General features: G+C 42.6%; 1 protein-coding gene across 7 annotated transcripts in view; it reads right to left on the bottom strand.

Annotated features, from left to right (window-relative positions):
- Window positions 1-24,013, bottom strand: part of LOC143776520 (teneurin-2-like) — a 3,926,626-nt gene that overhangs the window by 2,876,190 nt on the left and 1,026,423 nt on the right. For 5 of the 7 annotated variants that reach the window (XM_077265978.1, XM_077265980.1, XM_077265982.1 and 2 more), the window contains one exon: window positions 21,000-21,258. In XM_077265978.1, coding sequence (XP_077122093.1) covers window positions 21,000-21,258 — 259 coding nt within the window. The remainder of the gene's footprint in view (window positions 1-20,999; window positions 21,259-24,013) is intronic. The other 2 variants (XM_077265979.1, XM_077265981.1) reach the window with 1 other exon arrangement.

The following is a 24,013-nucleotide window of genomic DNA, read 5'->3' as shown; positions in this document are numbered from 1 at the left end:
GCTCCATAAGAGGAGGGGGAATTGAAAGCTTTAAAAAGATAAAGCCGCGGTAATAATGAGATAATGTCATCCACTCATACTTGATGGCACCTGTTTGAACTTATCAGTATAAAAGAGAACTGTCCACAAGCTCAAACAGTCACACTCCAAACTCCACTATGGTGAAGACTAAAGAGCTGTCGAAGGACACCAGAAACAAAATTGCAGCTCTGCACCAGGCTGGGAAGACTGAATCTGCAATAGGCAAGCAACGTGGAGTGATTAAATCAACTGTGGGAGCATTAATAAGAAAATGGAAGACATACAAGACCACTGAAAATCTCCCTCGATCTGGGGCTCCATGCAAGATCTCACCCTGTGGGGTCAAAATGATCACAAGAACAATGAGCAAAAATCCTAGAACCACATGGGGGGACCTAGTGAATGACCTGCATAGAGCTGGGACCACCGTAACAAAGGCTGCCATCAGTAACACACTACACTGCCAGGGACTCAGATCTTGCAGTGCCAGACGTGTCCCCCTGCTTAAGCCAGTACATGTCTGGGCCTGTCTGAAGCTTGCTAGAGAGCATTTTGATTATCCAGAAGAGTATTGGGAGAATGTCATATGGTCTGATGAAAACAAAGTCTCCAGTCTCCAGATCTCAACCACATAGAAAACCTTTGGAGGGAGTTGAAAATCCATGTTGCCCAGCAACAGGCCAAAACATCACAGCTCTAGAGGAGATCTGCATGGAGGAATGGGCCAACATACCACCAACAGTATATGCCAATCTTGTAAAGACTTACAGAAAATGTTTGACCCCTGTCATTGCCAACAAAGGATATATAACAAAATATTGAGATGAATATATACAGGTCCTTCTCAAAAAATTAGCATATAGTGTTAAATTTCATTATTTACCATAATGTAATGATTACAATTAAACTTTCATATATTATAGATTCATTATCCCCCAACTGAAATTTGTCAGGTCTTTTATTGTTTTAATACTGATGATTTTGGCATACAACTCCTGATAACCCAAAAAACCTGTCTCAATAAATTAGCATATCAAGAAAAGGTTCTCTAAACGACCTATTACCCTAATCTTCTGAATCAACTAATTAACTCTAAACACATGCAAAAGATACCTGAGGCTTTTAAAAACTCCCTGCCTGGTTCATTACTCAAAACCCCCATCATGGGTAAGACTAGCGACCTGACAGATGTCAAGAAGGCCATCATTGACACCCTCAAGCAAGAGGGTAAGACCCAGAAAGAAATTTCTCAACAAATAGGCTGTTCCCAGAGTGCTGTATCAAGGCACCTCAATGGTAAGTTTGTTGAAAGGCAAAAATGTGGCAGAAAACGCTGTACAACGAGAAGAGGTGACCGGACCCTGAGGAAGATTGTGGAGAAGGACCGATTCCAGACCTTGGGGAACCTGAGGAACATCCAGAGCCACCGTGCACAGGCGTGTGCAGGAAATGGGCTACAGGTGCCGCATTCCCCAGGTAAAGCCACTTTTGAACCATAAACAGCGGCAGAAGCGCCTGACCTGGACTACAGAGAAGCAGCACTGGACTGTTGCTAAGTGGTCCCAAGTACTTTTTTCTGATGAAAGCAAATTTTGCATGTCATTCGGAAATCAAGGTGCCAGAGTCTGGAGGAAGACTGGGGAGAAGGAAATGCCAAAATGCCTGAAGTCCAGTGTCAAGTACCCACAGTCAGTGATGGTGTGGGGTGCCATGTCAGCTGCTGGTGTTGGTCCACTGTGTTTCATCAAGGGCAGGGTCAATGCAGCTAGCTATCAGGAGATTTTGGAGCACTTCATGCTTCCATCGGCTGAAATGCTTTATGGAGATGAAGATTTCATTTTTCAGCACGACCTGGCACCTGCTCACAGTGCCAAAACCACTGGTAAATGGTTTACTGACCATGGTATTACTGTGCTCAATTGGCCTGCCAACTCTCCTGACCTGAACCCCATAGAGAATCTGTGGGATATTGTGAAGAGAAAGTTGAGAGACGCAAGACCCAACACTCTGGATGAGCTTAAGGCCGCTATTGAAGCATCCTGGGCCTCCATAACATCTCAGCAGTGTCACAGGCTGATTGCCTCCATGCCACGCCGCATTGAAGCAGTCATTTCTGCCAAAGGATTCCCGACCAAGTATTGAGTGCATAACTGAACATTATTATTTGATGGTTTTTTTGTTTGTTATTAAAAAACACTTTTATTTGATTGGACGGGTGAAATATGCTAATTTATTGAGACAGGTTTTTTGGGTTATCAGGAGTTGTATGCCAAAATAATCAGTATAAAAACAATAAAGGACCTGACAAATTTCAGTTGGTGGATAATGAATCTATAATATATGAAAGTTTAATTGTAATCATTACATTATGGTAAATAATGAAATTTAACACTATATGCTAATTTTTTGAGAAGGACCTGTATATATATATTTACTCTCATAGTTGTGGTCTACCTATGATGTCAATTACAGTCCTCTCTCATCTTTTAAAATGGGGGAACTTGCACAATTGGTGGCTGACTAAATACTTTTTTTACCCACTGTACATTGAGCTGACAATTACAGGTGGTGTAGTGGTCAGTGTTGTAAGGCCGTAACAGTTTTATAACTAGTTGCTTGGCTGTGGAACATCAGCATTCAAAATAGAACTATTGATTAACTATATAAAATTCACCATCAAGTGGGATTAATATATCAGACAATATAAAAAACATCCTTACCAAAGATCTCACTCCCACTATACAGATATGGTACATGAACAAGTTAAGTACATAGAAGCAGAAAAACAACCTACTACATAAATATGGTACCAGAGCCAAGCTTTAGGGGTTTCACATCGTTCCAATGATTCAAACAATGTCATGATTCATCTTTATTCCCAGTGCTATAGGCTAGTCACTGGAACACAAGCATGTGATATGCACAATTGCAATCAAATATTTACTAGTTTCTCATCTGCTTCTTTGAATGTTAGGCCATGTTCACAAGTTTAACATTTGGTCACTGTTTTACAGCGCTATTTGTAAAGCCAAAATCAGGAGAGGAACAATCAGAGGAAAAGAAACATGTGCACCGATTCAGCATTTTTCATCCACTCTTGGTCTTACAAATACTGTTGTTAAATACTGACCAAATACTGAATGTGTGAATGCGACCTTATCGTTAGAAAGGCAGCCTGGAATCTAGTCGCTGTTTGACCCCAACTATGCAAATCACATTCTAGCAGTCACTATGTTGAGACTATAGAGGAACCATGACAGTGTGAGCACAGCACACTATCAGGATTCAGCAATGGGCAATCATATAGTGTGACTGCAGAAATTTGTCTAGAGTCTGAAAATCCCCTTTAATACTGTACATAAAGGCAGTAACAGATCCATGCGTACTACAAAGATACAATAACAGTATACATTTATTACTACTACTTTACTACTTATAGATTCTGTAACTGGAGCATCAATATTGCAAAGTGTTGGAAATAAGTGTGTGGCTTGTAAAAAGCATATGGTGCTCATAGTATCCATTCAGCTCCATTGTAAAATAGACAGAACAGTCCACTTAAAGCAGAATGGAAACGGCACACAGTTCTATTCTGTATTTGTATAACACATGGTTACATTTAGAAACATGGTGCAAATCTAGGATCTGGCCTAAGGGTTGCTCATGTTACAGTAGCAGAAATGGGCGAAGTAACACATTTAAAAAGAAACATAAAAATGGAGAGCCGTAGATTGTAATGGTCAGTCTTTTGCTCCTATGCTTCTCTATTATTATCTTTAAGTAAGGTATGTGTTTCTAGAAGTGCAATAAAAAATTATATGCTGTGCTTTTTTACACTTAAAAAAAGCCATATACCTGGAGTAAAGATAGCCAACAATAAGTACAGTCTACTACAGTTACCTGTGAAAATTGTTTTGTGTTTGTTCAAACATGCTTGCTCAACCAAGTCACCAAACTCCACAACATTCAAAATAGGTCATAGTATTTGATGTGATGCATCAATCACTTATTGTTAGGAGTTGAGTTCCCAGCGCTGCACAGGGGGAATCTTGAACCATGTCTGCTGCGGTCTCCCATTCTGCATCAGCCACAGTGGAGCCTGCTCAGCGGAGATGTCAATCCCAGCATCTTGCTCAGTCTGATATTGTACAAAGGGTTACTGCTGCCTCTCCAGGCTCTGCTATTGTACCCTTTACTGGTTTGCGGCAAGCAGGCTTTTCTGGGACTAAGTCCTGCTTTACACACACTCAGCATGCCCACGAGAAGACCTCTCATTGGAGGTCGGGAGTCACACGCTCAGGCCCTGTAGCAGCTCCCATTGGTCCTCCAGGAAGGTCCTGTAGAGCTGCAACTATAAAACATCCGCAGGTCCGCACGGCCATGCGCTAGTGTCAATTTATGTATGAGCTCAGTGCCAGTGTGGTCGTGTTTTGTATGCAGTCAGGAATCCGGCTGAAATAAGCCCCTAGAATAATGGCACTTCCGGTGAGGAGTTTCATGTGAGTGGATTCAGGGCTGGCGTATAGCCATTAGAATTCCGGCTCCACTGGAGAGGAGCTGCATGTTTGCAATTGACTGCATGACCACTATCTGCTCTACTAAGTAGCTGTGTTCCTCTGTGAGCTAAACAGGGCACAGCGTTCTCTTTGCTAACAGACTCTGTGAAGTAATTACACACTACTATTTAGTAATTACACACTACTATTTTGTACCGCCATATCTAGCAGCAGGTTCTTTCCTGCACGGTGGATCCCAGGTTGCGAACACACCTACTACTTATAAAAAATATATATTCGGTGCGTTCCGCCAACCTTAACACTTATTATTCCAATCTGATGTTTGCACATAGTATATCCAGTATAAAGGATAACATACGACCATCATACTGTGACTACAGACACTAGATGTCATATACAGGATGACAGGTGCCTGCTATATTCTACTCCATGATTGCAGACATCAGATATTATACTGGCTGCATATTATCCTGTATATAACATTGTATGTACTGTATGCGCATATAGTATACCACATCAGTATAGAGCAGTGATGGGCAACCTTTTGAGCTCGGTGTGTCAAAATTCGCCAAAAAACCGAGCATAACTTGGGTGGTGTGTCACCTTGATAAAAAAACATAATTTTGCGACATGTATAGTTTAAATAACAAATATGTATAATTAGAATTAACTTACCTGCTTAGTGACTTCTTTGTTCATCTGTCAGTTGGTTTCTTTTGTTGGTCTTGCTATTATTTAACTTGTGTGGGGTGCCGTGAACTAAGATAAGTGAGGGGGAGGGGGAATTCTTCCAGTGATGGCGAACCTGTGGCACTCCAGCTGTTGCAAAACTACAATTCCCATCATGTCTTTACAGCCAAAGCCTTTGCTTTGAATGGCCAGCCATGATGGGAATTGTAGTTTTGCAACAGCTGGACTGCCACAGGTTTGCCATCACTGATGCCTCCCTCTCACTTATCTCAGTAATGGCCAATGACACCCCACAGTTCACTGGATGATGGTTGCTGTAGTAGTCACAGGGCCTCAGTCCAGACAGCAATCACAGGGCCTGAGTCCAGACAGCAATCACAGGGCCTGAGTCCAGACAGCAATCACAGGGCCTGAGTCCAGACAGCTATCACAGGGCCTGAGTCCAGACAGCTATCACAGGGCCTGAGTCCAGACAGCTATCACAGGGCCTGAGTCCAGACAGCAATCACAGGGCCTGAGTCCAGACAGCTATCACAGGGCCTGAGTCCAGACAGCAATCACAGGGCCTGAGTCCAGACAGCTATCACAGGGCCTGAGTCCAGACAGCTATCACAAGGCCTGAGTCCAGACAGTTATCACAGGGCCTGAGTCCAGACAGCAATCACAGGGCCTGAGTCCAGACAGCAATCACAGGGCCTGAGTCCAGACAGCAATCACAGGGCCTGAGTCCAGACAGCTATCACAGGGCCTGAGTCCAGACAGCTATCACAGGGCCTGAGTCCAGACAGTTATCACAGGGCCTGAGTCCAGACAGCAATCACAGGGCCTGAGTCCAGACAGCAATCACAGGGCCTGAGTCCAGACAGCAATCACAGGGCCTGAGTCCAGACAGCAATCACAGGGCCTGAGTCCAGACAGCAATCACAGGGCCTGAGTCCAGACAGCAATCACAGGGCCTGAGTCCAGACAGCAATCACAGGGCCTGAGTCCAGACAGCAATCACAGGGCCTGAGTCCAGACAGCAATCACAGGGCCTGAGTCCAGACAGCAATCACAGGGCCTGAGTCCAGACAGCAATCACAGGGCCTGAGTCCAGACAGCAATCACAGGGCCTGAGTCCAGACAGCTATCACAGGGCCTCCAGACAGCTATCTCCTCAGGCCTCAGAAGTGCAGCCTGGGACTTCTGGTCGGCGCAGCAGGGAGCAGCGCAATGTCGCCCAAACAACACAGATCCGACGCAGAGGCCTGGGACTTCCGGGAGCTGCGCCTGGCCTACCGGAAGTCCCAGGCCTAGACGCTCTGCACCGGAGCTCTGTTGTTTGGACCCACAGACCTCCTGCATGGCATCCGATCCGATAAAAAATCGGATCGGATGCCATTGTTTAGTATTCCGATACCGCAAGTATCGGGTATCGGCCGATATTTGCTGTATCGGAATTCCGATACCGAGATCCGATACTTTTGTGGTATCGGGTATCGGTATCGAAACAACATTAATGTGTGTAAAATAAAGAATTAAAATAAAAAATATTGCTATACTCACCTGTCCGACGCAGCCTGGACGTCCGCGAGGGAACCGGCAGCGTTGTTTGCTTAAAAATCGCGGTTTTCCTTCCTTCCTTGAAGTCCCGGCTTGTGATTGGTTGCGTGCCGCCCATGTGACCGAGACGCGACCAATCACAGCAAGCCGTGACGTAATTTTAGGTCCTTCAGGATTTTAAAATTACGTTCCGGCGTTGTGATTGGTTGCGTGCGGTCACATGGGCGACGCAACCAATCACAACGCCGGAACGTAATTTTAAAATCCTGAAGGACCTAAAATTACGTCACGGCTTGCTGTGATTGGTCGCGTCTCGGTCACATGGGCGGCACGCAACCAATCACAAGCCGGGACTTCAAGGAAGGAAGGAAAACCGCGATTTTTAAGCAAACAACGCTGCCGGTTCCCTCGCGGACGTCCAGGCTGCGTCGGACAGGTGAGTATAGCAATATTTTTTATTTTAATTCTTTATTTTACATATTAATATGGTTCCCAGGGCCTGAAGGAGAGTTTCCTCTCCTTCAGACCCTGGGAAAGAAGCAATTTCTATGGGGCCGCGGCCGGCGGCCGGCGTGTCACTGAAAATGACTACGCTTGTCAGCACTGACACGCGTGTCATAGGTTCGCCATCACTGGTATAGAGGTTAGTATATGATATATGATACATTATGAAACAGACGGCAGATGTTGTTATACATCATCTAATATCTGAGCAGCGTATATCAGTCTTGTATAATCCTGTATACTGGATGTACTATGCTGGGTGCACTTATATACAGCATTATATGCGTTAGACTAATTAAACCTGAAGCTTACTACAGGACATCACATATAATAAATGGCTCTCTGTGCTACATATAATATGTGAGGTCCTGGAACCAGGATCAGACAATGCAGGATTCTGTATATTGTTGTCCAGAGCCAATAAATTCCCACTGACAGCATGACTACAATCTGTATGAAGGTTGTAGATACTGCAATAAATCACACTGTGCCGCAGACATGATAGAGGATCCAGCCCTGGAAAAGTCAAGAGGTGAGCGTCCTTCTGTCACCTCCTCGCTGTGTAAAAACATAACAGATCTCCATCCCGGGCCGCCAGCATTATGCTTACCTCATTCAATCGTCTTTCTTCCGTCTGGCCCACACGTTCCTCTACGGCAGGTAGAAGCAGCCAGGTGCGCTGAGTGATGTGAGCCCAGCAGACGTAGTTCACACATTGTGCAGTGAGGACATGTCTGCAACAGTCCTGGCCCACGTCCTCCAAAGCAACAGATGGCCGGTGACCCAAAACAAAACTGGCGGACCAACCCCGGGGATCATATGCCTGTCTGTCCACCCTCAAATCCACCCCGACCCAGAGTGCTCAGGGGTATGGAAGAAAAATAACATCTGTTTCTGAATCAGTGGATCAGGGCCAATTAGAGGAAATACTAAGTTTAAATTAAAAAAAAAGTAAAAGCTCCTCTATGAGCATTCATCAGTCATAGCACATCAATACAGTGCATGATAACATTGCCAAGCAATATGCCATCACTAATGATGAAATACAGATGAAAAAGGACAAACAATACCTCAACTATGGGATGCATACAAAAAGAAAAAGTGATGCACTATGTAAGGGGTAACCTATCCCATGAGGAATTATACTCATTTGAGCAATATAGTATATGAGGACAGGGCGGTGATAAATAACATAAAACAAACAGAACCACAATGTTCATAAAAGATGTCAAGCCAACAGATGTATAAAAATGAAAAATCTTTATTATATTCAAGAGCAGGTAAAAAGGAGACCCCTGTGGTTGTCATAGCCGGATAGCAGGTGAGCATTTCTGATATACAGAGCAGGGCTGAAGCCCTACTTTAGTAGCACAGGCGATCGTCGCAGCTTCTAGTGTCTCATGAAGACTATTGAAGCAAGTAAAAAGTTTTTAAAAAAAGTTTTTAAAAATATAAGAAATGAAAAAAAGATAAGTTTAAATCACCCCCCATTCGCCACATTCAAAATAAAACAATATGGTATTGCCACATTCATAATTGTCCAATCTACTATATAATTGTCTAAGGGTCACTTCCGTCTTTCTGTCCTTCTGTCTTTCTTTCTGTCACGGATATTCATTAGTCGCGGCCTCTGTCTGTCATGGAATCCAAGTCGCTGATTGGTCGTGGCAAAACACCCACGACCATTGCAAGGCTGGTTTTAGACAAAGTGGGGCCCTAGGCAAAAATTTAAAGTGGGGCCCCAAATGCTAACATTGTAAAATCACACAAACATTTAAGTTACATTACATGAGCAGGATGCGGATACAGTTGGTGGAGGGCCCTGGAGCCAGTGCTTACACTGTGGCCCCCATATTTAGGGGCCTAATATCGGCTAACAGGTCTGCCACTATTAGCAGTATGCAGGGGCGTTGCTAGGGTCAGAAAAGATTGGGGGCCCAAGCCCCAAGACAAAGAGTTGCCCCCAACCCCCCCCCCGCTTATTTATTTATTTTTAACACCACAGATAATACAGTGCTAACTCTCTGAGTACAGATAATTTAGTATCTATCACATGCAGTCCTATGTAACATCACAGATAGGCATAGCGTTTCAGAGTAAGACTATGTTCACATGCAGCAATTATTTCAGTAGCCAAAACCTTTTATATTAGCAGTACAAACGTTGGGTTCAAAACACGTGTTTTTCAGCTTGTTTTGTGGTGTTTTTCACACTTTTTTCAGCTTTTTTTTTTGGAGTGAGGATGTTTGCTTTGTCTACAGTATGTTTAAGACCACATTCATACGATCAGTATTTGGTCAGTATTTCACATCAGTATGTGTAAGCCAAAACCAGGAGGGTGATAAATAGCGAAGTGGTGACATGTTTCTCAGGGTATGTGAACACGCTGCAGATTTTGCTGTGGATCTGCAGCAGTTTTCCATGCGTTGTACAGCACCATGTAAGCGTATGGAAAACAAAATCCGCCGTACACATGCTGTGGAAAATACCACGCAGAAACGCTGCGTTGTATTTTCTGAAGCATGTCAATTATTTGTGCAGATTCTGCAGCGTTTTACACCTGCTCCATAATAGGAATCCGCAGGGGTAAAAACTGCACAAAAAACGCGGTAATTCCACCGTAAATCTTCAGGTAAAACGCAGGGTGTTTTACCTGCAGATTTTTAGGAATCTGCGTGGAAAAATCCACAGCAGATTCCTCAACGTGTGCATATAGCCTCATTGTTCCACTGATGTTTCTGCATTACAAGTACTGATGTGAAATACTGAACATGTGAACGAGACCTAATAGTTTAATTCACCAAAACCACTTAAAAAATTGCAGTGAAAAATGCTGTTGCAATATCTGCAGTTTTTTTTATTCATTCATTGCTTTCTACAGGTGAAAACACACTGAAAGAAGTGACACGCTGCAGATTTAAGGCCAGTCTCACACGTCCAGATAATTCCGGTACCGGAAAAATCGGTACCGGAGTTATCCGTGTCTGTGTGTCCATGTGCTCACGTGGCACATCAGTGTGGCACACGTGCGGCAGCCGTGTGCCGCCGCCCATGTGCCGACTGGGTACCACACGGACCGTGCAGGAGCCAGCGCTACAGTAAGCGCTGTCCCCCTGTTTTGGGTGCTGAAGCCGCCATTTATTTCTTCTCTCCAGCAGCGTTCGCTGGAGAGAAGGAATGAATAATCATTGTTTTTTTATTTTTTTTGCGGTTGAAATAAAGTTCCCGGTAACCAACCCCCTCCCACCCCCTGTGCATCCGCTCGGTGGAAATAAAATACTCACTCACCTCCCTCGATGCTTCCTTTCAGCGCTGCAGCTTGTCCTGTATGGATGGTCACGTGGTGCCGCTCATTACAGTGATGAATATGCGGCTCCACCCCTATGGGAGGTGGAGCCGCATATTCATCACTGTAATTAGCGGCACCACGTGACCGCTCATACAGGACAAGCTGCGGCACTGAGAGGAGGCATCGAGGGAGCTGGGTGAGTATTTTATTTCCAGTGGCGCACAGGGGGTGGGAGGGGGAGGTGACAAGGAACTTGATTTTAAAGACAAAAATAATAAAAAAACATTGATTTTTCATTCCTTCTCTCCAGCGAACGCTGCTGGAGAGAAGGGATGAATGGCGGCTTCAGCACCACGCTGGGGTCAGCGCTTACTGTAGCGCTGTCTCCTGCACGGCACACGGACAGCATCCATGTGCGGTACATGTTTTACATGGACCCATTGACTTTAATGGGTCCGTGTGATCCGTGCGCGCCCACGAACACTGACATGTCTCCGTGTTTTTCAAACGGACACACAGTCCGTGAAAACACGCTGACATGTGCAGAGACACATTGATTTTAATGTGTCTACGTGAGTCAGTGTCTCCGGTACGTGAGAAAACTGTCACCACACGTACCGGAGCCACTGATGTGTGAAACCGGCCTAAAATGTGCTACTGCTACAGTTCTGGAATCCAGTCAGAAAACAAACAAGCGCCTGCAGGAGATTTCGGAAGTCTCATATGTTTTGCTGGCACTTTGAAAAGCAGCTTTTGGCCTTGTTCATATGCAGAATTTTTGCAGCTTTTTCTTCTGCAAATAAGAAGTTTACAGCATTTTAGAGCACAAGCAAAAACTGAGATTTTCAGAAATCTCCTGCACACCCTTTTATTTTCCCCTGACTGGATTTCACAACGGCAGCGTTTTTTAAATCTGCAGCATATCACTCCTTTCAGCAATTTTTTTCACCCGTAGAAAGCAATGAAAAAGTTTAAAAAATGCTGCAAATGTTGCAACGTTGTTTTTCGCTGCCTTTTTTGTGAATAACACTAACTTTATTAAACATGTACTGTAGACAAAATGCATACTGTAAAAAACAAACAGCAAAAGCTCTAAGGGTATGTGTCCACAATCAGAAAATGCTGCAGGTCGGCTGCTGTGTACTTCTACAGCGTCCAACCAGCAGCGGCCACATGTTACCGTATAGTGGATGGGATTTCAAGAAATTCCATCTCTACTATGCGTGCACCGACACCCGCACCTCACCCAGCAGAGACGGACATGCGGCGCGTCTGTCCAGGCTGCAGCATGCCAATTTATCTGGCGCAGACGCGAGTCTCCACCAGAGAAATCTCTCCCGTGCAATGTATAGGATGCAGGGATTCCGCGCGGTTCAATGAACACATGCGGAATCACCTGTGCTCAAAACATGGCAGCACTTTGGACGCAGCACATGTCCACTGCATCCAAAGGGTTGCCATTTCCGAATCCTCTGCACTTACCCTAAAAAATGGGTGCTTTGAAAGCAGTGTTTTTACCGCCAAGAGAGCATGTTTTGGCTGCAAAAAAATGCACCAAAAATGCTGATTCTTATGCACACCTGTACTATATATGTGTATGATTTACCCTTGTTATTTCACATGAGAATTCATTTATTTCTATATAATAAATGCCCTCATTCAGCAGACATTATTCCTGTCTTGTGTCATCCAGACAGTAGTGACAGCAGGTCGCCCTGTCAGATTACAAGCAATGATTCAGTGACTGTGGTCAGAGCCTATGCTGATGGCTGCTGTATGTGACTGTGAAACCTGATCCTACAGCAATCAGCACAGAGCTCTGGGACCACAGTGAGTAAATCACTGCACTGAGGGGGTCTCAAGGGAGTTTGGGAGACACGTTTTGGGACTACAGAGCAATGCACAGCATTATTCACTGCTGAAAACTCTCTGGGCACTTCATACAGGGGTTGCAGATGAAGGGGGCTCCCTTGTAGGTGGGGGCCCCAGGCGACTGCCTGGTCTGCCTGTGCCAAACGCCGGCCCTGGACCATTGCCACAACCAATCAGCAACGCGCACAGTCCAGAAGAAAATGGCCACTCCTTACGCCCCACACTCAGCGCATACTCCCCTCCGGTTACCGCTCACACAGGGTTAATGCCGGCGGTAACAGACTGCTTTATGCCGTGGGTAACGCGCTCCCTAACCGCTGCTATTAACCCTGTGTGTCCCCAATTTTTTTACTATTGAGGCAGCCTATGCGGCATCAATAGTAAAAAAAAGTAATGTTAAAAATAATAAAAAAACAAAAAACCTGCTATACTTAGACTGGCGTCACACTCAGCGTAAGACAATATGGTCCATTTCTTACGGCCTTAATACGGCCGTAATACGGAGAAATGTTCCCAAAATAGTGATCCATAGGCAGGGTGTGTCAGCGTATTTTGCGCATGGCATCCTCCGTATGTAATCCGTATGGCATCCGTACTGCCATATTTTCTCGCAGGCTTGCAAAACCGACATCTAATGGATTTATGTGCTCAAATGTTCGTGAAAACATATATACAGTATACATATATATATATATATATACATATATATATATATATATATATATATATATATGTCATTGAGACACATATATATATTCTGTATTTATATTTAATTCAGCGCGATATATGTTAAAAGCCGGTAATTCAATTGCCGGCTTTTCATTTCTCCTTCAAAAACCCGACAGGATATGAGACATGGTTTACATACAGTAAACCATCTCATATCCCCCTTTTTTTTTGCATATTCCACACTACTAATGTTAGTAGTGTGTATGTGCAAAATTTGGGCGCTGTAGCTGCTAAAATAAAGGGTTAAATGGCGGAAAAAATTGGCGTGGGCTCCTGCGCAATTTTCTCCGCCAGAGTGGTAAAGCCAGTGACTGAGGACAGATATTAATAGCCTAGAGAGGGTCCATGGTTATTGGCCCCCCCTGGCTAAAAACATCTGCCCCCAGCCACCCCAGAAAAGGCACATCTGGAAGATGCGCCTATTCTGGCACTTGGCCACTCTCTTCCCACTCCCGTGTAGCGGTGGGATATGGGGTAATGAAGGGTTAATGCCACCTTGCTATTGTAAGGTGACATTAAGCCAGATTAATAATGGAGAGGCGTCAATTATGTCACCCATCCATTATTAATCCAATTGTCTGAAAAGGTTAAAAAACACACACAAATTATTTAAAAGTATTTTAATGAAATAAACACACAGGTTGTTTTAATATTGTATTGCTCTCTCAATCCAGCTGAACACCCTCGCTTGGCAAAATAATAAACCCACAATATACATACCCTCAGATGACCTGTCACGTCCCACGAGGTAATCCATCTGAAGGGGTTAACTCAATTTACAGGCAGAAGCTGCGCTAAAGCACTCGCTCGTGCCTGTAATCCCCGGGGAATGAATGAAAGCAGGATGATCTGTACTTACATTGAGTTGCGGTGAGGCACCCTCTGGTTGATGAACTCATATGAACTCGAGCGTGGGAACTTTTCCAAGGCTCCAGTTCATGAGTTCATCCACCAGAGGGCGCCTCACCGCAACTCAATGTAAGTATAGATCACTCAGCTTTCATTCATTCCCCGGGGTTACAGGCACGAGCGAGTGCTTTAGCGCAGCTCCTGCCTGTAAATTGAGTTAACCCCTTCAGATGGATTACCTCGTGGGACGTGACAGTTCATCAGAAGGTATGTATATTGTTGGTTTATTATTTTGCCAAGCGAGGGTGTTCAGCTGGATTGAGAGAGCAATAAAATACTAAAACAACCTGTGTGTTTATTTCATTAAAATACTTTTTAATAATGTGTGTTTTTTAACCCTTTCAGACAATTGGATTAATAATGGATAGGTGTCATCATTGACGCCTCTCCATTATTAATCTGGCTTAATGTCACCTTACAATAGCAAGGTGGCATTAACCCTTCATTACCCCATATCCCACCACTACACGGGACTGGGAAGAGAGTGGCCAAGTGCCAGAATAGGCGCATCTTACAGATGTGCCTTTTCTGGGGTGGCTGGGGGCAGATGTTTGTAGCCAGGGGGGGCCAATAACCATGGACCCTCTCTAGGCTATTAATATCTGCCCCCAGTCACTGGCTTTACTACTCTGGCGGAGAAAATTACGCGGGAGCCCAAGCCAATTTTTTCCGCCATTTAACCCTTTATTTTAGCAGCTACAGCGCCCAAATTTTGCACATACACACTACTAACATTAGTAGTGTGGAATATGCAAAAAAAAAAAAGGGATATGAGATGGTTTACTGTATGTAAACCATGTCTCATATCCTGTCGGGTTTGGGAAGGAGAAATGAAAAGCCGGCAATTGAATTACCGACTTTTCACTAACACCGCTGCGTATTTCTCGCAAGTCACACTGCTGGTCCGTGTGGAATCCGTATTTTTCTCGCCCTCATAGACTTTCATTGGCGATTTATTTGCGCAATACGGTGACAAACACAGCATGCTGCGATTTTGTACGGCCGTAGAGTACCGTATAATACGGATCAGTAAAATACGGCTGATAGGAGCTGGGACATAGGGAATCATTGTGCCGTGTGTTATGCGTATTTTACGGATGTATTTTCTGCGCTCATACGTCCGTAAAACTCGCCAGTGTGACGCCGGCCTTACACTCCGTAGTCCGCCGAGCCGCTCGCGCCGACCGCCATCTTCCGTTCCCGGTGATGTATTGCGAAATTACCCAGAAGACTTAGCAGTCTCGCGAGACCGCTAAGTCTTCTGGGTAATTTCACAATGCATCCTGGGAACGGAAGATGGCGGCAGCCGCATGAGCGGCTCCGTGGAGCTTCGGTGGATCTCAAGCATTGGTACCCGCTTCCTGGATCCAGGCGCCAACGGAAGGTCAATATATAACTATTTTTCATTTTAATTCTTTTCTTTTTAACAGGGATATCATGCCCACTTTGCTATATACGTGGGCTGCGCAATATACAACGTGGGCTGTTGTGCAATATACAACGTGGGCTGCGCAATATACAACGTGGGCTGCGCAATATACAACGTGGGCTGCGCAATATACTACGTGGGCTGCGCCATATACAATGTGGGCTGTGTGATATACTACATGGGCTGCGCAATGTACTATGTGGGCTGCGCAATATACTACGTGGACTGCGCAATATACAATGTGGGCTGACCAATATACAACGTGGGCTGCGCAATATACAACATGGGCTGCACAATATACAATGTGGGCTGCGCAATATACTACGTGGGCTGCGCAATATACAACGTGGGCTGTGCAATATACTACATGGGCTGCGCAATGTACTACGTGGGCTGCGCAATATACTACGTGGACTGCGCAATATACTACATGGGCTGCACAATGTACTACGTGGATTGCGCAATATACTACGTGGGCTGCGCAATATACAACGTGGGCTGCCCAATATACAACATGGGCTGCACAATATACAATGTGGGCTGCACAATATACAACGTGGGCTGTGCAATATACTACATAGGCTGCACAATTTACTACATGGGCTGCACAATATACAACGTGGGCTGTTCAATATACTACGTGGGCTGCGCAATATACAACGCGGCCTGCGCAATACACTACGTGGACTGTGCAATATACTACGCAGGCTGCACAATATACAACGTGGGCTGCGCAATATACAACGTGGGCTGCGCAATATGCAATGTGGGCTATGCAATATACAACGTGGGCTGCACAATATACAACGTGGAGTGTGAAATGTACTACGTGGGCTGCACAATGTACTGCGTGGGCTGCGCAATATACACTGTGGGCTGCGCAATATACAACGTGGGCTGCACAATGTACTACATGGGCTGCGCAATGTACTGCATGGGCTGCACAATGTACTGTGTTGGCTGCGCAATGTACTGAGTTGGCTGCGCAATGTACTGCGTGGGCTGCACAATGTACTGCGTGGGCTGCGCAATGTACTGCGTGGCTGTGCAATATACTACGTGGGCTGTGCTATACACTACGCATACATATTCTAGAATACCTGATGCGTTAGAATTGGGCCACCATCTAGTTTTTCAATAAATAAAAATAATTAATCTGATCGTAAACGGCATAACAAGAAAAAAAATCAAAACACCAGAATTATGTTTTTTTTGGTTGCTGCAACAGTGCATTAAAATGCAATAACGGGTGATCAAAAAAACGTCAAAATGGTATAAATAAAAACATCAGCTTAGCGCGCAAAAAATAAGCCCTGACCCAGCTCATATTCCGAAAAATGGAAACGCTATGGATCTCAGAAAATGACAAAATATATATATTTTTTAAACAAACTTTGGATTCTATTTCACCACTTAATAAAACAGACACTAGACATGTTTGGTATTTGTTAACTAGTAATGACCTGGAGAATCATAATGGTAGGTCAGTTTTAGCATTTGGTAAACATAGTAAAAAAAAATTATCTAAAAAGCAATTGTGGAATTGAACTTTTTTTGCAATTTCACCACACTTGGAATTTTTTTTTCCTGTTTTCCAGTAAACTAAATGGTAAAACAAATGGTGTTTTTCAAAAGTACAACTCGTCCCACCAAAAACAAGCCGTCACATGGCCGTATTGACAGAAAAATGAAAAAGTTATGGCTCTGTGGCGAAGGGGAGCAAAAAACAGAAACATAAAAAGAAATATGGCCTGGAGGTGAAGGGGTTAAAGAAAAAAAAAAGTGGGAAAAGTAAACCATGATTCAAAACAAAAAGGGACTGAAATCAGTATAATGAACAATTATCTATGTCATAGTAAATATAACAGTGTAATGGAAAGGAAGGTATTTAGCCAAGAAGAGACACTACATTGAAAGATCCACTAATGCGGGCAGAAATCTATGATGGTAAATGATGAGGTCATAATAATAAAACATGCTGCCACAACTCATCATGTGTCCATCCTGAATGTGTCAGAAACCAGAAGAAAACGGCCGGACTCACACACCTATTTTACTCAATTCTGTGCTGCAAAACTATCGGGAAGTGAGCCTGATATACTGTACATACATATATAGAGTATCATAGATGGGAGCTGCATTTAACATTTTAAAAGTCTCTCAAAACGTCTCATACGGGAGAGCAAAAGTCTAGAGTTATGGTGACATCCTTTAAGCCATTTCTACCTCTATAAAGTCAGTTTTTGCTTCTACTGTGATTTTATAGAAATAAATAGAATGTCTAGCCACTCAGCCCCTGACATATTATGAAAAGTGACCTGTGGACTGGAGGGTCGCTTCAATATACAACAATACGGATTACTTAGTGTGGCCAATTCATCTGTGAAAGTGTTTTGATGGCAGATTTCTAACTGCTATAACGCTAATGCTACTGCAAATAATCATTTGAAAAAAAGGCTGTGCAGTATTTCAGCACAGGTCTATATATTTATGGCATTATATTCAGCATTATAGTAAATTCTGAGAGAATAAAGGCTATTTCCATGCTTAAAATGTATTGTCAGTGCAGTCCCTAGGGGTGCAGATGGAGTCATACTAAGATTTATTGCACCAAACGTGGGTTGAAAATACCTTTCACCTTGCCCTCAAGTTTCTAAAAGAATATGGATAAACATGCCTGATTTGAAATATATTTAGAATTGAGAGTTCTCAGTGGTTGATACCTTTTAATGGCTAACTGAAAAGATGGTAACAAATTGCAAGCTTTCGAGACTACATACGTCTCTTCATCAGGCAAAGACTAAAACAAATTCTGAAGAATCACATATTTATGCACAACATAGTATAGAGAAAAAAAAAAAAAAAGAGGGGAAAAAAAACCATGGATAAGAATGTACCGCATCTGATTTGAAATAGTAATTTCTGCCTCCAAATCCTAAAGATTATCTCAGAGTATTCACATCAATTTGGGAGGGAATTTTAATTTATTGGCCAGAGATGCTGATATCTATTCTTCAGTCCTGAAACACAGTCATGGAATCTCTTTCTAAATGTATAAGAAGCTGTCACAATGAGTGGGAATTAAGATTAACCTGTACATTACTAGCACAAACCAAGCCCATCAGCGCTAAATTTATGTTCATTAACTTTTCTTCTATTTCTCATCAAAATCCAATGTATGGTCTTTTATGACGACAACTCCTCTCCATAAACCTAAGTAGTCCCCAATCAAAACCTACATCCATGAGTCAAAACAGAAAGTCCTCTCTAGGAGATGCTCCTGTTTTGAGGGACCTAAGTCATTATTGTATTACATGGATGGTCATGCATGGCTGACATGTAACGCTACATTTCTTCTGGACAAACTCCAGGATTGCCGCTGCACCCCTTGACAAAATTAGCTGTTTGTTAGGAGTACAGTAAAAACAGAGCAAAGCTCATATGAGGATGCAGCGGTGTACATGCTAATGGAGCAATGTACTGCAATATGGGGCTGTATATAGGGGTTGACAGGATTGTTATACTGCATGATGGAGTTATATAGAGGAAGATGAGCACAATGTCATACAGCAAGATAGGGTTGTGTACAGGGGGTGGAGATGTGTGATGTATAGCAGGATGAGGCTGTGTACAGTGGCTGTAAAATGTGATGTACTACAAGATGAGGCTGTATATAGGGGCTGAGAAAAGTGAAACACAGCAAGACGGGGTTGTATATAGCGGTAGAGATTTGTAATATACTGCAAGATGGGGCTGTATATACAGTGTATTGAAAAAGTATTCCTATCCTGTGAACTTTTCCACATTATTTCACATTACTGTTATGATCTGGTGGCCTAAGAGCAGCATGAGACGTACTCTGGAGAAGGTGGTACCTGTACTGACCGCAGACCCTGAACTTAACACCGCAACCAGAAGTAGCCGTGGGATGTACCTAGCACTCCCTGGACATCTCGACACAGCCGGAGGACTAATTACCCCTAGAGATAGAAAAGGGAAAACTATCTTGCCTCAGAGAAAATTCCCAAAGGATAGGCAGCCCCCCACAAATATTGACTGTGAGAGGAGAGGGAAAAAACATACACAGACTGAAATCAGAATTTAGCAAAGGAGGCCACTTCTAGCTAAATAGAAAGGATAGGACAGAGTACTATGCGGTCAATATTAAAACACTAGAAAATATCCACCACAGAAAATACAAAAACTCCACAGCTAACTAAAGATATGGAGGGTATATCTGACTCTCCAGAGATACCAGCTTGGCTAAACAAATCCTTATACAGACCAAGCTGGAGAAGACAAAAAAACATGGAAAAGAACTGAACAATAAGGCCACAGCATGTGGACAGCAAAAAATCAAGGCCAGAACATATCTTTGATGAAAAGAACTGCAAAGCAGGAGAGACCAGGCAGAGATGTGAATCCTCCAGGAACAATGGACAACTGCCCCTGACTAAAGGGTGAAGCAAGACTAAATAGCCCAGTCAGATTTGCAGAAAGTGAACACACCTGATAAATGCTTCGATTCAGAGACAGCAGCGCTACCACTTACAACCACCGGAGGGAGCCCAAGAGCAGAATTCACAACACATTACATGCCACAAACGTAAATGTATTTTATTGTCAGTTTATGTGATAAAACAAGACAAAATAGAACGTATTAGTGAAATGTAAAGGAAATAATATATCATTTTCAAAAATGTTTTAAAAACGTAAATCAGAAAATTGGGACATACACGTTTATTCAGCACCCTGTAGTCTGGTACGCATGTGCAGCGGGATGTGATACCCATTTATTTTTTAGATTTTAACAAGCTTAAACCATAATTTCTTGCTCTTCTCACAAAAGGCATGGATGTTAGTATTAGTAAAGTTTAATTAAATTAGTAATATGTGTGAAAGTTAACAATGCCAGACCTCTTCCATGCTCTAAAATGTGTGGAAGTAAACAACGGCCTAACAACCTCAATGACCTTGTAATGTGTTAAGTACACAGTGCACTACAAAGTCAACTTCCCCCTGCTGTTTTTACATTTGCAATTGTGTATTTTTTTATGAACTCAAGTAATCTTAGCTCACAACTGCACTTCATTGATGAATCCGGCTTTTTGTTCAGAATAGTCAAGATTTCTCAGACACAAAAAACTTTTTCCCCTAAATGATTTGATCAAATTGCTTATTTTTTCAAAACTGTTTTCTGGTTTCACACATGTCTTGGCCTAACACCTTCTATTTTTCATGCTTTCAAGGTGGAAGCAGAGATGAATTTTGGAATCCTGAAAAATGCTGCAAAAATGCAGCAAGAAAAGCTGCAAAACCTGCATTTTGCCTGCACCTGTTTTACTGCCAGAAGATGAAGTTTTGGCTGCAGAAAAAATGAAGCAAAAAGCAACATGTGATCATAGTCTTACAGTCATAATAAATACAGTTCCATTGCCACTTAGGAGCCTATGACTTATGCTAAAAACAAACTAGGAAAAGAGACCTTGAATTGTACCTTATTCTAGGAGGCACACTGTACCTTGTTTCCAGTGGAACATTGCTGTTGAGTACCCAGCTGTCCTGAAGCTGAACCGATTCTGGAGTTGTTGCCATATCATTGGGAGCTGGTGCTGGTGCATGAATCTGATTTCTGCGGTTGGTCAGGGAGTTCTTATTTAGAGAGTTGGCTGAAGAATGGTGGTGGGAGAGAGTGTGATTGTGAGGAGGAGGAAGAGGAGGCCGAAGCGTTGACTGGCTATGATGATTTGTTGGGCCTGGAACATGGAAAAAAAAATATATTACTATTTGAGGTTCACTTTCTCAGTTTCCATGTAAAATGTGAGACATTTTGATAAATGCATTAGAAAGCTAATAACAAACTAAGGTTATCATAGGTTAAACTGTATTATCAGCATATCAAACATTATGCAAAATTAAAATTAATTTGTGCATACAGAGCCAGCATAATATGAACATAGCAGGTTTCCTCCAGTCCACAGAAAAAAGTCAGTTGAGTCAGTTCCTGTAGTCCGTATGGCCAAAAGTCAGTTCAGACAGTTCTTGCAGTCCGTATGCCAAAAGTGAGTTTACTCAGTTCTTCTAGTTTATAGCCAAAAAAGTCAGTTCAGTCAGTTCCTGTAGTCTATAGGCCAAAAGTCAGTTCTTGTAGTCCGTAGGCCAAAAGTCAGTTCAGTCAGTTCTTGTAGTTTCTTAGCCCATAAGTCAGTTCAGTCAGTTCCTGTAGTCCATAGGACAGAAGTCAGTTCAGTTAGTTCCTGTAGTTCATAGCCCAAAAGTCAGTTCAGTCACTTCCTGTAGTCTGTAGGCCAAAAGTCAGTTCACTCAGTTCTTGTAGTTTCTTAGCCCAAAAGTCAGTTCAGTCAGTTCCTGTAGTCTATAGGCCAAAAGTCAGTTCAGTCAGTTCTTGTAGTCCGTAGGCCAAAAGTCAGTTCTTGTAGTTTCTTAGCCGAAAAGTCAGTTCAGTCAGTTCCTGTAGTCCATAGGACAAAAGTCAGTTCAGTTAGTTCCTGTAGTTCATAGCCCAAAAGTCAATTCAGTCACTTCCTGTAGTCTGTAGGTCAAAAGTCAGTTCAGTCAGTTCTTGTAGTTTCTTAGCCCAAAAGTCAGTTCAGTCAGTTACTGTAGTCCATAGGACAAAATTCAGTTCAGTTAGTTCATGTAGTTCATAGCCCAAAAGTCAGTCCAGTCCCTTCCTGTAGTCTGTAGGCCAAAAGTCAGTTCAGTCACTTCCTGTAGTCTGTGGCTAAAAGTCAGTTCAGTCAGTTCTTGTAGTCCGTAGGTCAAAAGTCAGTTCAGTCAGTTCCTGCAGTCCATAGGCCAAAAGTCAGTTCAGTCCAGTGTTTATGGTCTGGTACATTTTGTATATTTCTGATTCAGTGGAGGGTGACTACACACATGGTCTGCTCTTCACCAATGGTCACTGGTAAAGCTTAAAACGTTCTTGGGATTAATGGTTGTCTGGCCACTGATATCATCATGTTATAATATGGTATGATGTGAAAAGTTAGATTTTTTTTTTACTTGTGAACTGATCCAATATATGTGGAAATATAGTCCAGACCTACTGAATGTTGTTGCATACATATTTTACAATCTGTTCTTATAAATATTAAATGGTCCGTACATAAAATATATATGCAAAACAGTTTTATGCTTTTCTTTATCAGACCAACTTTTTGGCCAACATCTATAATAATACTGAGATTCCCAAACTAAATACTCTGAGACTAAACAGTCATTTATTAGCCTATAAATAAGTGCATGGATCTAGATAAACACTATACAGCTTTATAAGTGGCGGTTGCAAGCAATTGGACTTTGAACATTAAGCATGTTGTAGACTGAGAAATAATAAGATATACTGAGTAATAAAGTACTAAAATAAATATAATTACAGTTAAGGAGAGGCCAAAAGGAAATTCTGGGAAGGAAGCCAGTGATGATAAAGGTCTTATAAGTCACACTGATACACAGTTGAGTAACTACCATTTCAACCCAACAGCCACTTAATATCAATTCACTGGAAATTGACTTGAATAATATAGAACATATAAATTACTTATCTGAAGATGGAGCAATATTGCTATTGACTATTTAACATCTATGATTTTTATTTCGGGATTTCCTTTTGTATGCACTTACATACAAATCAGTCAACCTGGGTCATATTTAGTGAATTCAACGCCTCAGACATAGCTTATCATTATGTTATAAATAATGTTACAAGATATTACTGGAAACCAGAACCCTGCAGCCTTCCAAGTTTTATAAGGATATTCCTGATTTATCAAAACAGCAGCCTTTAACAAAGCAATTCAGATTTTCCCACAAAACAGTGTTTTGTTAATATTTCACCTGCCCCAAATATAACATGCCAGCCATTGTTTGGTTAAATTAATCTGCAGCAAAGCAGTATTTACACTTTTTTTTCACCCAAGCCAAATGTGCAGTTTGCTTCCCATTACTTCTGTATTTAAATATTGCGGCCATGAAAAAGTGGCTTGTTGGTAACCCCCTGCACACAGCACCTGAGGCACATGCTCCAGAGTCATCCCCGTCATAGACACCCCTAAGTCTATGGGAGCAATCAATCATCAATAACAATCTTTAGTCCAGCCGCATGGGTAGAGCATAGAATCTTCTTTACTGAATATTGAGTAAAAACATGGATAACGGCTTGAAATGCCTAAGCTCTGTACCTCATTTTATGGTGTTTCTCTGTTACAACACATTTTACTTAATATTCAATAAAGGATATTTTATTCTCTCTCTCCATATGGCTGGACTAAAGATGCATTTTTGGATTTTTTGGGATGCTGTAAACGAACATGGTCCAAGCCTTGGATTAAGCCTAACTACACCTCGTGAGCTGGTGGTACACTTTTTGCTTTTTGAAAAATTATCACTAAACTCAGAACATGATGTGATCTGATTAAGGAGGACCCTTTGCCAATTTTTTTTCATGTTGAACTGGACACATGATGTAATAAATGGCTGCAGAGAGGAAAT

The sequence above is a fragment of the Ranitomeya variabilis genome, chromosome 5 (genome assembly GCF_051348905.1).
Source record: "Ranitomeya variabilis isolate aRanVar5 chromosome 5, aRanVar5.hap1, whole genome shotgun sequence".
NCBI classification, from domain to species: Eukaryota; Metazoa; Chordata; class Amphibia; order Anura; family Dendrobatidae; genus Ranitomeya; species Ranitomeya variabilis.
This window is presented reverse-complemented; position numbering and strand designations above follow the sequence as displayed.